This window comes from Mobula birostris, chromosome 3, assembly GCF_030028105.1.
Source record: "Mobula birostris isolate sMobBir1 chromosome 3, sMobBir1.hap1, whole genome shotgun sequence".
Classification (NCBI taxonomy): Eukaryota; Metazoa; Chordata; class Chondrichthyes; order Myliobatiformes; family Myliobatidae; genus Mobula; species Mobula birostris.
In genome coordinates, this window is record NC_092372.1 from 1,864,769 (window position 1) to 1,880,209 (window position 15,441).

General features: G+C 46.4%; 1 protein-coding gene across 1 annotated transcript in view; it reads right to left on the reverse strand.

Annotated features, from left to right (window-relative positions):
* The window catches only part of LOC140194834 (uncharacterized), a 52,784-nt gene extending 38,232 nt beyond the window's left edge, over window positions 1-14,552 (reverse strand). Inside the window, 3 exon segments of the mRNA XM_072252109.1 lie at window positions 2,427-4,188; window positions 12,017-12,146; window positions 14,454-14,552. Of these exon segments, the coding sequence (XP_072108210.1) occupies window positions 2,427-3,852 (1,426 nt within the window). The 5' untranslated portion in view covers window positions 3,853-4,188; window positions 12,017-12,146; window positions 14,454-14,552.
* Window positions 14,553-15,441: the final 889 nt, after the last annotated feature.

Here is a 15,441-nt window from a genome sequence, read left to right on the forward strand (position 1 = left end):
ACTACTGTTTGGAGCTCTTGATACAATTCCCAACATCGATTTTTTTTTACATTTGCTGTCCCTTAATTCTACCCACAGATTCTACACCTTCCAACCCTAAGCTGCCTCTTTCTAATTATTTTTTGTAATATTTTACCAACACAGCCACACAACCCTGGAGGCTGGTGGTGCAGTGAGATCAGCGCCAGGCTCGAGAACAGAGCTTCCCAAGTTCGATCCAGTGACAGGCTGCTCCCGAGCGCGCTCTCCAACCATGCTGGGTTGATGTCGAGCTCGCAACTCGGCCTCGTTTAAAAAAAACACTGCCACCTCCAGTTTAAATTCCCACGCGGAACATTGTGGAGGATCAAAAACCCAAACCTCACTACCAGCTTGCTCTTGGCTTCTTCTTTCAAGGAACATGTAAGTATCTGGGAAACAAGGACCTGCAGATACTAGAAATCTAGAGAACTACACACAAAGTGCTGGAGGAGCTCAGCATGTCAGGCAACATCTATGGATGGGAATCAACATTTTGGGACAAGACCCTTCATCGGGACTCTTGATACCCACGTATCTGGAACATCAACAAGCAAAGAAAATAGAAAGTAGTCCGAGATAGGGAAAGCCTTTGACAAAATTTAGTTCAGGGCTTAAAAAACCCTGTCAAACAGAGCTCAATAGTTAGCAAATATAAAAAGGCAATAAGCACTTTCATCAATACCAACATTGACTTTTTTTTAATGAAAATATCTTGGTCACATTTCAATCAGTAAAATTTACAAAGATAAATAAGAACAGACTATTTGCACTCAAACCCACTTAGATTAACACTACCTTGGACAGAAGGAGGAAGAGAAATAATACACGTGAAAAAAAATCACAACAGTCAGATAAAACTTCTAAGTATATATTTTCATCAAAAATGAACAGGATTAGGCACTCCATGTGTGTACAGGTGCCCCCCGCCCCACTTTACGGAAGTAAAGCGTTCCTACGAAACCTTTCATAAGCCTAAATGGCATAAAGAGAAGAAGCAATTACCATTCATTTATATAGGAAAAAATTTTGAGCATTCCTAGACCCGAAAAATAACCTACCAAATCATGTAGTTTCCAGGGGAGGATTGTGAAAAACCGATCTGTAGAGAAGAAAATATTAACCAGTGGAATGAGTATGACCCTCCATGGAAGACATCCCAATGATTTGAGCGGATAAGATGGTGACAGGGAATCATTGAGCACCTGAGAGTTGGAGACCGCTTCCCAGAAAGAGAGGGGTTCCTTGCAGAAATACAGGACAAGGTGGTTAACAAAAGGAAAAGAAAATCGAAAATACATAAAGTACAAACAAACAAGGCAGTAAGTGCAGAAAAAGCCAAGAGAAACCAGACACAATCCAACACATTCCAGGATCCTGCAGCAGTTTAACTCAATCTGATTACTTACAAAGGTACAATCAAGTGGCAAATATCATTCACCAAAATCTTGCTTTAAAATACAAACTCATGAATGCCCTCCATCACTTCATAAAGACACCATAAATTCAAGCCTGATCCAGTTTTAGAGTCAAAATCTTACAAATTATATGATAATCAATACATTATTTCAGATAGGATAATCCATAATAACCATCCGGATATAATATTACAGGATAAATAAACAGGAACGACTCCCTCAATAGATAAAACCATTCCCAACACACACGTCCTCGACCAATGGAGCACCTCACCACAGGCATTGTTGTGTCACCAGTCAAACGAAAGATTTTCTCTGTCAATCAGCTTCCAAATGTTGCTACTCTGTCATTCGTTGCCACGCCCCGCTGCTGATTCCCTTCTCCTCATCATACATTCTTACCCCGACCATCGTCCAGAGCCCCAAACTCTGCCCTGTGCAGACCCGCCTCTGGTTTCTGACCCTGCTCCATCTGCAGAGAATTCAAGGGAACCCTCTTCACCCACAGAGTGGTGACTGTTTGGAACCCATCCCCACAGGGAGAGTGATAGGGGAACAGGGGAGGATTTAAAAGGACTGTCGTGGAACTGAATCACTGGCAGGGTCCAGCTGGCCTGAGTTGACTCTCTACTGTACACTAGGTGTGTTATAAATTCACTACGTACCAGAGACAGAGTTTAAAATAGAACTGATTTATTTGTCTCAGATCCAGAATATTAAACTTCAGTCCCATTAAAGGTGAATATGCTGCAGAAGAAACTCCTCCAATGCCCAGTGACCAGGGTGCAGAACTGGGTGTGGAGAGCAGCAGCAATAATTGCAGAGTTCAGCACCAACAGTCACTCTCAAAATTGCATTCAGCAACGGTGATGGACAAATATCCAGCATGCAGCTTATTGAAACTTTGTCCCCAGTGTGAACCCGGTAGTGTCACAAGTATAACAAGCAGCTTATTGAAACTTTCTCCCCAGTGTGAACTCGCTAGTGTTTATGTAGATGACTGAGTGAATCCCTTCCCACATTCACAGCAGGTGAATGGCTTCTCCCCAGTGTGAACTCGTTGGTGACTCTGTAGGGTGGATGAGTGAGTGAATCTCTTCCCACAGACTGAGCAGGTGAATCGTCTCTCCCCAGTGTGAACTCGCTGGTGTACCCGTAGGTCAGATGACCGAGTGAATCCCTTCCCACAATCTGAGCAGGTGAAATCCCTCTCCCCAGTATGAACTGACCGGTGTTCCAATAGGGTGGATGACCGAGTGAATCCCTTTCCACAGACTGAGCAGGTGAACGGCCTCTCCCTATTGTGAACTGACTGGTGTGCCAGTAGTTTGGATGACAGAGTGAATCCCTTCCCACTGTCTGAGCAGGTGAATGGCTTCTCCCCAGTGTGAACTCGTTGGTGTCTCTGTAGGGTGGATGAGTGAGTGAATCTCTTCTGACAGACCAAGCAGGTGAATGGTCTCTCCCCAGTGTGAACTCGCTGGTGCACCCGTAGGTCGGATGTGTGAGTGAATCTCTTCCCACAGACTGAGCAGGTGAACGGTCTTTCCCCAGTGTGAACTCGCTGGTGTACCTGTAGGTCGGATGACCGAGTGAATCCCTTTCCACAGACTGAGCATTTAAACGGCCTCTCCCCAGTGTGAACGAACTGGTGTGTCAGTAGATAAGATGATCGAGTGAATCCCTTCCCACAGTCTGAGCAGGTGAATGGCCACTCTCCAGTGTGAACTGACTGGTGTGCCATTAGGGTGGATGACCGAGTGAATCGCTTCCCACAGTCTGAGCAGGTGAACGGCCTCTCCCCAGTGTGAACTCGCTGGTGTACCAGAAGGTTGGATGACCGAGTGAATCCCTTCCCACAGTCTGAGCATTTAAACGGCCTCTCCCCAGTGTGAACTGACTGGTGTGCCAATAGGGAGGATGACTGAGTGAATCCCTTCCCACAGTCTGAGCAGGTGAACGGCCTCTCTCCAGTGTGAACTGACTGGTGTACCAATAGGGAGGATGACTGAGTGAATCCCTTTCCACAGACTGAGCAGGTGAATGGTCTCTCCCCAGTATGAAAACGTTGGTGACTCTGTAGGTGGGATGACTGAGAGAATGTCTTCCCACAGTCTGAGCAGGTGAACAGCTTCTCCCCAGTGTGAAAACGTTGGTGACTCTGTAGGTGAGATGACTGAGTGAATGTCTTCCCACAGTCTGAGCAGGTGAATGGCCTCTCCCCGGTGTGAACTGACTGGTGTCTCTGTAGGTTGGATGACCGAGTGAATCCCTTCCCACAGTCTGAGCAGGTGAATGGCCTCTCCCCAGTGTGAACACACTGATGTACCTTCAGTTTAGATGAACAAGTGAATCCCTTCCCACAGTCCAAGCAGGGGAACAACCACTCCCGGGTGTGAACTCGCTGGTGAGCCATTAGGTCAGATGACCGAGTGAATCCTTCCCCACGAATTCAACAGATGACCAGCCTCTGCCCAGTGTGAACTGACTGGTGTGTCCACAGGTGGGAAGACCGACTGAATCCCTTCTCACACACAGAACAGATGAATGGACTTGCCCAATGCGAATTTGCTGATGTACCTTCAGTTGAGATGACCAAGTGAATCTCTCCCCACTGTCTGAGCAGGTGAAAGGCCTCTCCCCTGTGTAAAATGATGGGCGTGCCAGTCGGTCAGATGACTGAGTGACTCCCTCCCCACAGTCTGAGCAGGAAGGATGGTCGATTGAATCCCTTTCTTCACTTCTTGAATATCTAGACAGAGATAACCAAACTGAAGAAGTGAGCGGAAGAATTCGGGTCAAAAAAGTCATTTTTTTTTTAAAACTGCTCGGGGAGAAGGATCTGCACTGCGCAGGCGCGTGACGTAGTGCGCCAAGGTTTAAAAAGCAGACCACCATATACAGCGGCCATCGTTGTAACGGCCATCGTCGGAGTGGACTGAGTCAGAGTGGGACGGCTTTGGCTCAACAGGCTTCGGCGAGAACAGGCAGAGGCCAGGGTAGGTTCCGGTAAGTTTTCTGTTCAGATTGTCTAGCGTAGAGAGAATGCCAGGCAGGATGTTGGAATGCTCCTCTTCTAGGATGTGGGAAGTCAGGGAGCCCTCCGGTGTCCCTGACAACAACACCTGCGGGAAGTGAATCCAGCTGCAGCTCCTAACAAACCGCGTTAGGGAACTGGTGCAGGAGCTGGATGACCTGCGGATCATTCGGGAGAATGAGGAGATTATAGATAGTAGCTACAGGGAGGTAGTTACGCCAAAGGAGCAGAGGACAGGAAATTGGGTCACTGTCAGGCGAGGGAAGGGGAAAGGGCAGGCAGAGCAGGGTTCCCCTGTGGCCATTCCCCTCAACAACAAGTATACCGCATTGGATACTGTTGGGGGAGATGACTTACCTGGGACTAGCTGCAGTAGCCGGATCTCTGGCACTGAGTCTGGCTCTGCAGTGCAGAAGGGAGGGTGGAAGAAGAGGAGAGCGGTAGTGATATGGGACTCGATAGTTAGAGGTGCAGATAGGAGGTTCTGTGGTCGTGACAGAGAATCCAGGATGGTTTGTTGCCTCCCAGGTGCCAGGGTCAAGGATGTCTCTGATCGATTGCATGACATTCTGAAGTGGGAGGGTGACCAGCCAGATGTCATGGTGCACATCGGTACCAATGACGTAGCAAGGAAGAGTGAGGAGGTCCTGGAGAGTGAGTATAGAGAGCTTGGTAGGAAGTTGAAATGCCGGACCTCGAGGGTGGTAATCTCAGGATTGCTACCTGTGCTAGGTGCCAGTGAGGGCAGGAATAGGATGCTCTGGAGGAGGAACAAGTGGCTGAGGAACTGGTGTAGGGGGCAGGGTTTCAGATTTCAGGATCATTGGGACCTCTTCTGGGGTAGGAGGGACCTGTACAAGAGAGACGGGTTACACTTGAACCACAGGGGGACCAATATCCTTTCAGGGAGGTTTGTTAGTGCTATTGGGGAGGCTTCAAACTAGATTTGCAGGGGGATGGGAACCAGAGTGCCAGAGCTGACAGTGTGGCTGGAGTGAAAATAAATGATGTTGAAAGCCTAAGCAAATCCGCCGATAGAAAGGTTGTGAGTAGTGGTAAAAATCTTCTGAGGTGTATATATTTCAATGCAAGGAGTATTGCGTGGAAGGCGGATGAGTTGAGGGTGTGGATTGACACGTAGAATTATGATGTTGTAGCAATTAGTGAAACTTGGCTACAGGAGGGGCAGGACTGGCAGCTTAACATTCCAGGGTTCCGATGTTTCAGATGTGATCGAGGCAGAGGAATGAAAGGTGGGGGAGTAGCATTGCTTGTTAGGGAAAATATTACAGCAGTGCTCAGGCAGGACAGATTAGAGGGCTTGTCTACTGAGTCTTTATGGGTGGAGCTGAGAAACAGGAAAGGTATGGCCACATTAGTGGGATTGTATTACAGACCACCCAATAGTCAACGAGACTTGGAAGAGCAAATCTGCAGAGAGCTAGCAGGCAACTGCAGGAAACATAAAGTTGTGGTGGTAGGGGATTTTAATTTTCCATACATTGATTGGGACTCCCATACTGTTAGGGGTCTAGATGCTTTAGAGTTTCTAAAATGTGTTCAGGAAAGTTTTCTAAATCAATATATAGAGGGACCAACTAGAGGGGATGCAATATTGGATCTCCTGTTAGGAAACGAATTAGGGCAAGTGACAGAAGTCTGTGTAGGGGAGCACTTTGGTTCCAGTGATCATAACACCATTAGTTTCAATTTGATCATGGACAAGGATAGATCTGGTCCTAGGGTTGAGGTTCTGAACTAGAAGAAGGCCAAATTTGAAGAAATGAGAAAGGATCTAAAAAGCGTGGATTGGGACAGGTTGTTCTCTGGCAAAGATGTGATTGGTAGGTGGGAAGCCTTCAAAGGGGAAATTTTGAGAGTGCAGAGTTTGCATGTTCCTGTCAGGATTAAAGGCAAATTGAATAGGAATAAGGAACCTTGGTTCTCAAGGGATATTGCAACTCTGATAAAGAAGAAGAGGGAGTTGTATGAAATGTATAGGAAACAGGGGGTAAATGAGGTGCTTGAGGAGTATAAGAAGTGCAAGAAAATACTTAAGAAAGAAATCAGGAGGGCTAAAAGAAGACATGAAGTTGCCTTGGCAGTCAAAGTGAAGGATAATCCAAAGAGCTATTACAAGTATATAAAGAGCAAAAGGATTGTAAGGGATAAAATTGGTCCTCTTGAAGATCAGAGTGGTCGGCTTTGTGCGGAACCAAAGGAAATGGGGGAGATCTTAAATAGGTTTTTTGCGTCTGTATTTACTAAGGAAGCTGGCATGAAATCTATGGAATTGAGGGAATCAAGTAGTGAGACCATGGAAACTGTACAGATTAAAAAGGAGGAGGTGCTTGCTGTCTTGAGGAAAATTAAAGTGGATAAATCCCCGGGACCTGACAGAGTGTTCCCTCGGACCTTGAAGGAGACTAGTGTTGAAATTGCGGGGGCCCTGGCAGAAATATTTAAAATGTCGCTGTCTACGGGTGAAGTGCCAGAGGATTGGAGAGTGGCTCATGTTGTTCTGTTGTTTAAAAAAGGATCGAAAAGTAATCCGGGAAATTATAGGCCAGCGAGTTTAACGTCGGTAGTAGGTAAGTTATTGGAGGGAGTACTAAGAGACAGAATCTACAAGCATTTGGATAGACAGGGGCTTATTAGGGAGAGTCAACATGGCTTTGTGCGTGGTAGGTCATGTTTGACCAATCTGTTGGAGTTTTTCGAGGAGGTTACCAGGAAAGTGGATGAAGGGAAGGCAGTGGATATTGTCTACATGGACTTCAGTAAGGCCTTTGACAAGGTCCCGCATGGGAGGTTAGTTAGGAAAATCCAGTCGCTAGGTATACATGGAGAGGTGATAAATTGGATTAGACATTGGCTCAATGGAAGAAGCCAGAGAGTGGTGGTAGAGAATTGCTTCTCTGAGTGGAGGCCTGTGACTAGTGGTGTGCCACAGGGATCAGTGCTGGGTCCATTGTTATTTGTCATCTATATAAATGATCTGGATGATAATCTGGTAAATTGGATCAGCAAGTTTGCTGATGATACAAAGATTGAAGGTGTAGTAGACAGTGAGGAAGGTTTTCAGAGCCTGCAGAGGGACTTGGACCAGCTGGAAAAATGGGCTGAAAAATGGCAGATGGAGTTTAATACTGACAAGTGTGAGGTATTGCACGTTGGAAGGACAAACCAACGTAGAACATACAGGGTTAATGGTAAGGCACTGAGGAGTGCAGTGGAACAGAGGAATCTGGGAATACAGATACAAAATTCCCTAAAAGTGTCGTCACAGGTAGATAGGGTAGTAAAGAGAGCTTTTGGTACATTGGCCTTTATTAATCGAAGTATTGAGTATAAGAGCTGGAATGTTATGATGAGGTTGTATAAGGCATTGGTGAGGCCGAATCTGGAGTATTGTGTTCAGTTTTGGTCACCAAATTACAGGAAAGATATAAATAAGGTTGAAAGAGTGCAGAGAATGTTTACAAGGATGTTGCCGGGACTTGAGAAACTCAGTTACAGAGAAAGGTTGAATAGGCTAGGACTTTATTCCCTGGAGCGTAGAAGAATCGGGGGAGATTTGATAGAGGTATATAAAATTATGATGGGTATAGATAGAGTGAATGCAAGCAGGCTTTTTCCACTGACGCAAGGGGAGAAAAAAACCAGAGGACATGGGTTAAGGGTGAGGGGGGAAAAGTTTAAAGGGAACATAAGGGGGGGCTTCTTCACACAGAGAGTGGTGGGAGTATGGAATGAGCTGCCAGACGAGGTGGTAAATGTGGGTTCTTTTTTAACATTTAAGAATAAATTGGACAGATACATGGATGGGAGGTGTATGGAGGGATATGGTCCGTGTGCAGGTCAGTGGGACTAGGCAGAAAATGGTTCAGCACAGCCAAGAAGGGCCAAAGGGCCTGTTTCTGTGCTGTAGTTTCTATGGTTCTATGGTGTGTTGTGTTTGAATTCCCATCGACAAATTCCGTGTCATTTTTAACCTGTAAAAAGATTTACAAAATCCATCAATGGGTGAAGGACAATATTTCAGATGAGATCACTTGAGTTGTCAAGGTGTGATCTGGCATCACACTGTTACAGTGAAGTTCAACCCAAGTTGGAGAGAGAAATCATCTCCTAACTGGGTACAATTCTGGTATCGGGAATGACCGACAAACTCTCTGATGCTGTTCCTGTCTCTAAAGAATGGGGCATTTCTGCCGTCTCCAATCTGTGACCTGGCTCAGTTTGACTCTCTCCATTGGTATTATTCCCATGGGTCCCTGGCCCCACAGTAACTGAAACACTTTCACACAAATAGCCTTTGTTAACGTGCAGCTGGGATTTTCTTTTATGTACTGTTAACTTAAAGTGCTACAGTTTTAACACCATGTAATTATCTCCTACTCAGACTTATGTCTGGTCTGCACAGCTGTTAAAAGGAATTCGAGTGAATATTATGGTTCTTGTCACAGTCATGGAAAAGTACAACACAGGAACAGGCCCTTTGGCCCATCTAGTTGGTGCTGAGCTATTTAAACTTTCCACTCCCATACCCCTACCATCCAGGTACCTATAAGACCCTCCTAAATGTTGAAATTGAGCTTGCATACACCAGCTATGCTGGCTGCTCATTCCACACCCGGATGACCATCTGTTTGAAGAAGTTTCCCCTCATGTTCCCCAAACATTTTACCTTTCACCCTTAACCCATGGCCTTTGGTTGTAGTCCCACCCAATCTCAGTGGTAAAAGCCAGCATGCATTTACCCTATCTATGACCTTCATAATTGTGGTATACCTCCATCAAATCTCCCCTTAATCTTCTACATTCCAAGGAATAAAGCCTTAACTTGTTCAGTCATAGGGAACAACTTGTCAGGCCCTGGGGATTTATCCACGCTAATTTGCCTTAAGACAGCAAACACCTCCACCTCTGTAATCTGTACAGGGTCCATGAAGCTTATGCTGCTTTGCCCCACTTCTATGGACTCTGTGTCCATCTCCTGAGTAAACACAGATGCAAAAATAATATTTAAAATCTCCCCCATATATTTTGTCTCCTCATATGGATTACCATTCTGATCTTCCAGAGGATTAATTTTTTCCCTTCCGATCTTCTTGCTCTTAACATATCTGCAGAATCCCTGAGGATTCTCCTTCACCTTGTCTGCTGGGGCAACCTCATGCCTTCTTTCATTTCTTTCATAAGTGTTCACTTGAATTTCCCGTATTTCATAAGCACCCCATTTGTTCCTATCTGCCTGTACCTGGTATGCACCTCTTTTTTATTGATCTGGAGATGAAAGCCAAAGGCATGATAGAGCTGCATGGTGGGAGGTGGGGGTAGGTGGGTGTTTAAACTAAAGTTGCACAGGGAATGGGAGCCTGAATAACAGAACAGATAGTGGAGGGGTTGTGGAGACAGTTGTTGTTCTGTCCTCAGACAAAGTCAGGAATGAAAAAGTTGAGCATGGTGCAGTGAATATGATGAGCCCTGTATATTTCAATACAAGGAGCACTTGGAAAGGCGGATGTGTTCAGGGCATGGATCAACACCTGGAATTATGACACTAGGATCTGGCAACTGTGACTGGGACAGGCTTCTTTATGGCAAATGTGTGCTTGGTAAATGGGAGGCCTTCAAGGCGAAATTTTGAAAATACAAAGCGGGTATGTGCTTGTCAGAATAAAAGGTAAGGATAGAAACTGTAGGGAACCTTGGTTTGCAAGAGATATTGAGACCCTGGTGAAGCACAAAATGGAGTTGCATAACAGGGATAGGCAGGTAGGTTCTTGTGGAGTATAAGAAATGCAAGAGAACACATAAGAAATAAATCAGGATGGCTAAAAGAAGGCATGAGGTTGGTGACACCGAAAAGATGAAGGATAATCCTCAGGGATTCTAGGGTTAGATTAACAGCAAAAGGATTCCAAGGCACAAAGTTGGTCCTCTGGAAGACCGGAATGGCAATCCACGTATGGGACCAAAACAGATGGGGGAGATCTTAAATATCTTTTTCATCTCTATTTACTCAGGAGATGGACAAAGGGTCTATGGGAGTGTGGAAAAGTGCCATTAACATCGTAGACCCTGTACAATAAAGAAGAAGAGAGGTTTGCTATCCTGAGGCAGATTAGGTTGGATGAATATCCAGAGCATGACAAGGTGCTCCCTCGAACCCTACGGGAGGCAAGTGCAGAAATTGTCAGGGCCCTAGCAGAGGTAATTAAATCATCCTTAGTGATGGGGGAGTTATCAGAGGATTGTAGGATAGTCAAAGTTATTTCGCTGTTCAACATAGAACATAGAACATAGAAATCTACAGCATATTTCAGGCCATTCATCCCACAGTGTCCTGCCAACCATGTAACTTACTCTAGAAACTGCCTAAAATTTCCCTAGTGCATAGCCGTCTATTTTACTAAGCTCCATGTACCTATCTAAAAGGCTGTTAAAAGACCCTGTTGTATCTGCCTCGATCACCGCTCCTGCCAGTGCATTCCATGCCAGCACACTCTCTGTGTAATAAAACTTTCCCCTGACATCCCCTCGGTATCTATTTCCAAGCATCTTAAAACTATGCCCCCTCGTGTTAGCCATTTCAGCCCTGGGAATAAAACACTGGCGAAAACACCTCCACACGATCAATGCCCCTCATCATCTTATACACCTAAAAAAGGCTCTAAACATAAACAAGGAAATTATACATTGCTTTGAGGTTTTGTTAGAAGTATACAAAATTATGAGGGTAGAGATAGGGTAAATGCAAGCAGCTTTTGCCACTGCGGTTGGGTGGGATGATAACCAGGTCATGCGGAAGGTGAAAATTTAAAGGGAACATTTGGAAATGCAATCGTCGTGAGAGTGTGGAATGAGATGCCAGCACAAGTGGTGAATACGAACTCTATTTCACCATTTAAAAGAAGTTTGGAAAGGTACCGGGATGGTAGGGGTATGGAGGGCGATGGTCCTGGTGCAGGTAGTTGCATTAGACAGCTTAAATGTTTTTTCAGCATTGACTATATGAGCCAAATAGCCTGTTTCCATACTGAACTTCTCCATGTTTCTATGACAGAGAAGCTGGTCAAATTTGTTTGGAAGGGAAAAGGTAGGAGTGACAACAGAGCAGCAATGGCTGGAGTTTCTGGGAGCAATTCGGGAGCTGAGTGATCGCCACATCCCAAAGAAGTGGAAGCATTGGAAAGGCAGGAGGCCACAACCGTGACTGAAATGAGAAGCCAAAGCCAATATAAAAGCCAACATAAAAGCCAAAGAGAGGGCAAAGTATAGAGCAAAAACTATTGGGAAGCTTTTAGAAACCAACAGAAGATGACTAACAAAAGTCAGATGAGCTCAGGGCGTGGAATTATGATATTGTAGTCATTAATGAGTCTTGGTAGCACCCAGCAATCTGAGGCATTTAGAGGAACAAAATATCTCTTGAATACCAAGGTTCCTTGCACCAGTTACCTTTCAACTTTTATCTTGACAGGCACATACAAACTAGACACCCTCAACATTTCACTTCTGAAGGCCTCCCACTTACCAAGTACTCCTTTGCCAGAAAACAGCCTGTCCCAAGCCACAATTTCAGTACGCTGGATGAACTCGGCAGGTCAGGCAGCATCAGTTAGAAACGATGAGTCAACGTTTCGGGCGGGAACTCTTCATCAGGACTGAAGAATGAAAGATGGGCAAGGATTTGAAGAATGCTTGTAGCTTCAGTTGAAAGACCAGTAATTTGAAAGACAAAGGGGTGGGGGAGGGGAAGCATTGACGTCATAGCCCTGAAAACAATGGGTAGTAGAAGGAGGAGGAACCATGAGGGACCTTGGGAGGGGGTAGAGTGAAATAGGGATAGAGGAAGGGAGGGGGAGGGAATTACCGGAAGTTGGAGAATTCTATGTTCATACCAAGGGGCTGGAGACTACCTAGACAGTATATGAGGTGTTGCTCCTCCAACCTGAGTTTAGCCTCATCATGGCAGTAGAGGAGGCCATGTATGGACATATCTGAATGGGAATGGGAAGCAGAGTTGAAGTGGGTGGCTACTGGGATATCCTGTCTGTTGTGGCAGACGGAGCGGAGGTGCTCGATGAAGCGGTCCCCAATCTGCGTCGGGTTTCACCGATGTAGAGGAGGCCGCACCGGGAGCACCGGATGCCCCCAGCAGACTCACAAGTGAAGTGTTGCCTCACCTGGAAGGACTGTTTGGAGCCCTGAATGGTGGCAAGAGAGGAGGTGTAGGGACAGGTGTAGCACTTATGCTTACAGGGATAAGTGCCTGGTGGCAGATCCGTGGGGAGGGGCGTGTGGATAAGGGAGTCACGGAGGGACCGATCCCTGCGGAAAGTGGAGAGGGAAAGATGTGCTTAGTGGTGGGGTCCTGTTGAAGGTGGCGGAAGTTGCAGAGGATAATGTGCTGGATCCGGAGGCTGGTGGGGTGGTAGGTGGGGACAAGGGGAACTCTGTCCCTGTTGTGGTGGTGGGAGGATGGGGTGAAGGCCGAAGTGCAGGAAGCAGAGGAGATGTGGGTGAGGGCATCATTGATGACGGCAGAAGGGAAACCACGATCCTTAAAGAAAGAGGACATTTGAGACGTCCTGGAACGGAAAGCCTCATCCTGGGAGCAGATGCGGTGGAGCCGGAGGAACTGGGAATAGGGAATGGCATTTTTGCATGTGGCGGTGTGGGAAGAGGTATAGTCGAGGTAGTTATGAGAGTCAGTGGGCCGTCTGTCTCCAGAGATGGAGACCGAGAGATCGAGAAAGGGAAGAGAAGTGTCCGAGATAGACCAAGTGAATTTGAGGGATGGTTGGACGTTAGAAGTAAAGTCGATGAAATTGCAGGAAGCAGCACCAATGTAGTCATCAATGTACCGAAGGAAAAGTTGGGGAGCAGTACCAGAATAGGTTTGGCGCACAGACTGTTCCACTTAACCAACAAAGAGGCAGGCATAGCTGGGGCCCATGCGAGTGCCCTTAGCTACACCCTTGGTGTGAAGAAACTGGGAGGAGCCAAAAGAGAATTTATTAAGTGTGAGAACCAGTTCCGCCAACCGGAGGAGGGTAGTGTTGGTGGGGAACTGGTGAGGTCTATTATCCAGGAAGTAGCGGAGGGCTTTGAGGCCTTCTTGATGGGGAATGGAGGTGTATAAGGATTGGACATCCCTGCCTTAGAAATTGCTAGACTTCCCCATAGCCCCCTATCTGAGCTCCATGTACCTATCTAAAAGTCTCTTAAAAGACCCTATCATATCCGCCTCCACCACCGTTGCCAGCAGCCCATTCCACAAGCTCACCACTCTCTGAGTAAAAAACTTACCCATGATATCTCCTCTCTACCTGGTCCCCAGCACCTTAAACCTGTGTCCTCTTGTGGCAACCATTTCAGCCCTGGGAAAAAGCCTCTGACTATCCACATGATCAATGCACAACATCAATTTGTGATGTGAAAGCTACTTGTTGCCCAGGGCAAAGGTGTTTGATATCATTATGTACCCAGAGAGAATGGGTCAAAACATGTCCTCACGGGTAGAAAGGTCCAGAACAAGCAACACACACAAAATGCTAGAGGAACTCAGCAGGCCAGGCAGCACCTATGGGAAAGAGTACTAATGCTGAGTTCCTCCAGCAATTTGTGTGTGTTGCTTGGATTTCCAGCATCTGCAGATTTTCCCTTGTTTGTGATTGGAGGTAGAGCAAAGGTGATTTTCTCAATTGGCGATATAAAAGATTTTGTTCCTTTCTCCGAGTTTCCAATCCTTGCATTTAGATAGCTATAGCTCAGCTCTGTCTGAGAGATCCATCGGTTCCCATTCCCTCATCAGTCGGAAGCTCCCCGGGGCCCGTGTACGGATCGTGGGGCTGAGAGAGAGGGAAGAGAACGGGAATGTGCCAGGACTGCGGGTCACAGCAATTGTCGCTCAGTCGGTATCGAAACCCGTCGCCCACAACCCGCCCGAAGAATCCCCCCCCCCTTACCTTAAGTGAAGCAATTCAGGCCGCCTGTGTACTGCTCGCGCATGCGCGGTACTCCGCAACCCTGACGCCTGCGCATTCGATCGATGCTTCACGCAGGACTTTCTGGGGAATCACTGTACCATTAAACGTTTCTGCAAGTACTGGTTGCAGGGGCGATGCTAAGGTGGTGATAGCTGGGGCTGTAGCCCCAGCAGAAATTGCAATAGCCCTACCATAGCACCACCAAGAAATTAACTGCAGCTGCTTTGCTTTCTCTGTATAGTTTTGAATACAGCTTGTTTTCCGGTTCATCTAGTGAAACAGCGCCCCCAATTACTATAGCACCCACGCAGCAATAAAGTTATAAACTCCGTCAGATTCACTCTACACTTCTGCTTATTCGTTTGTTATCAATGTCTTGCCGTTGCTGTCCTCAGATCAGTTAAGCTGATCTAAACAACAGGAATTCTGCAGATGCTGGAAATTCAAGCAACACACATCAAAGTTGCTGGTGAACTCAGCAGGCCAGACAGCATCCCTAGGAAGAGGTACGATCGACGTTTCAGGCTGAGACCCTTCGTCAGGACTAACTGAAGGAAGAGTTAGTAAGAGATTTAAAAGTGGGAGGGGGATCTATCTAAAATCACTTAAGGTGGTGATGTCACTCACTCTCACTCATGCGAGAGATTGATAGTATACATCCAGGCGCAGATCCGTGGTCACGCGAGACTAACGGATGCCCCACGTACACACATTGTGCTTTTACAAGCTAGCGTGGGCTGGCACATGCATTATTTTGCCGGCGTGAAAAATGGATCGATTTTTAGTGAGAAAACGACCTCATCCAGAGGAATCAGTGGTGCATCAGCCTGAGCATGTCTAAATTGAAAGTGACATGCAGAAAGAAGTAAGTGGGGATGAGGACGACAGCAGTTCATCGAAGGAGTGTGAGGGCAAAGTAGAAGAACAAGAAATGGAGCGGGATTCGGAAGAGAACATCGATGAAGCT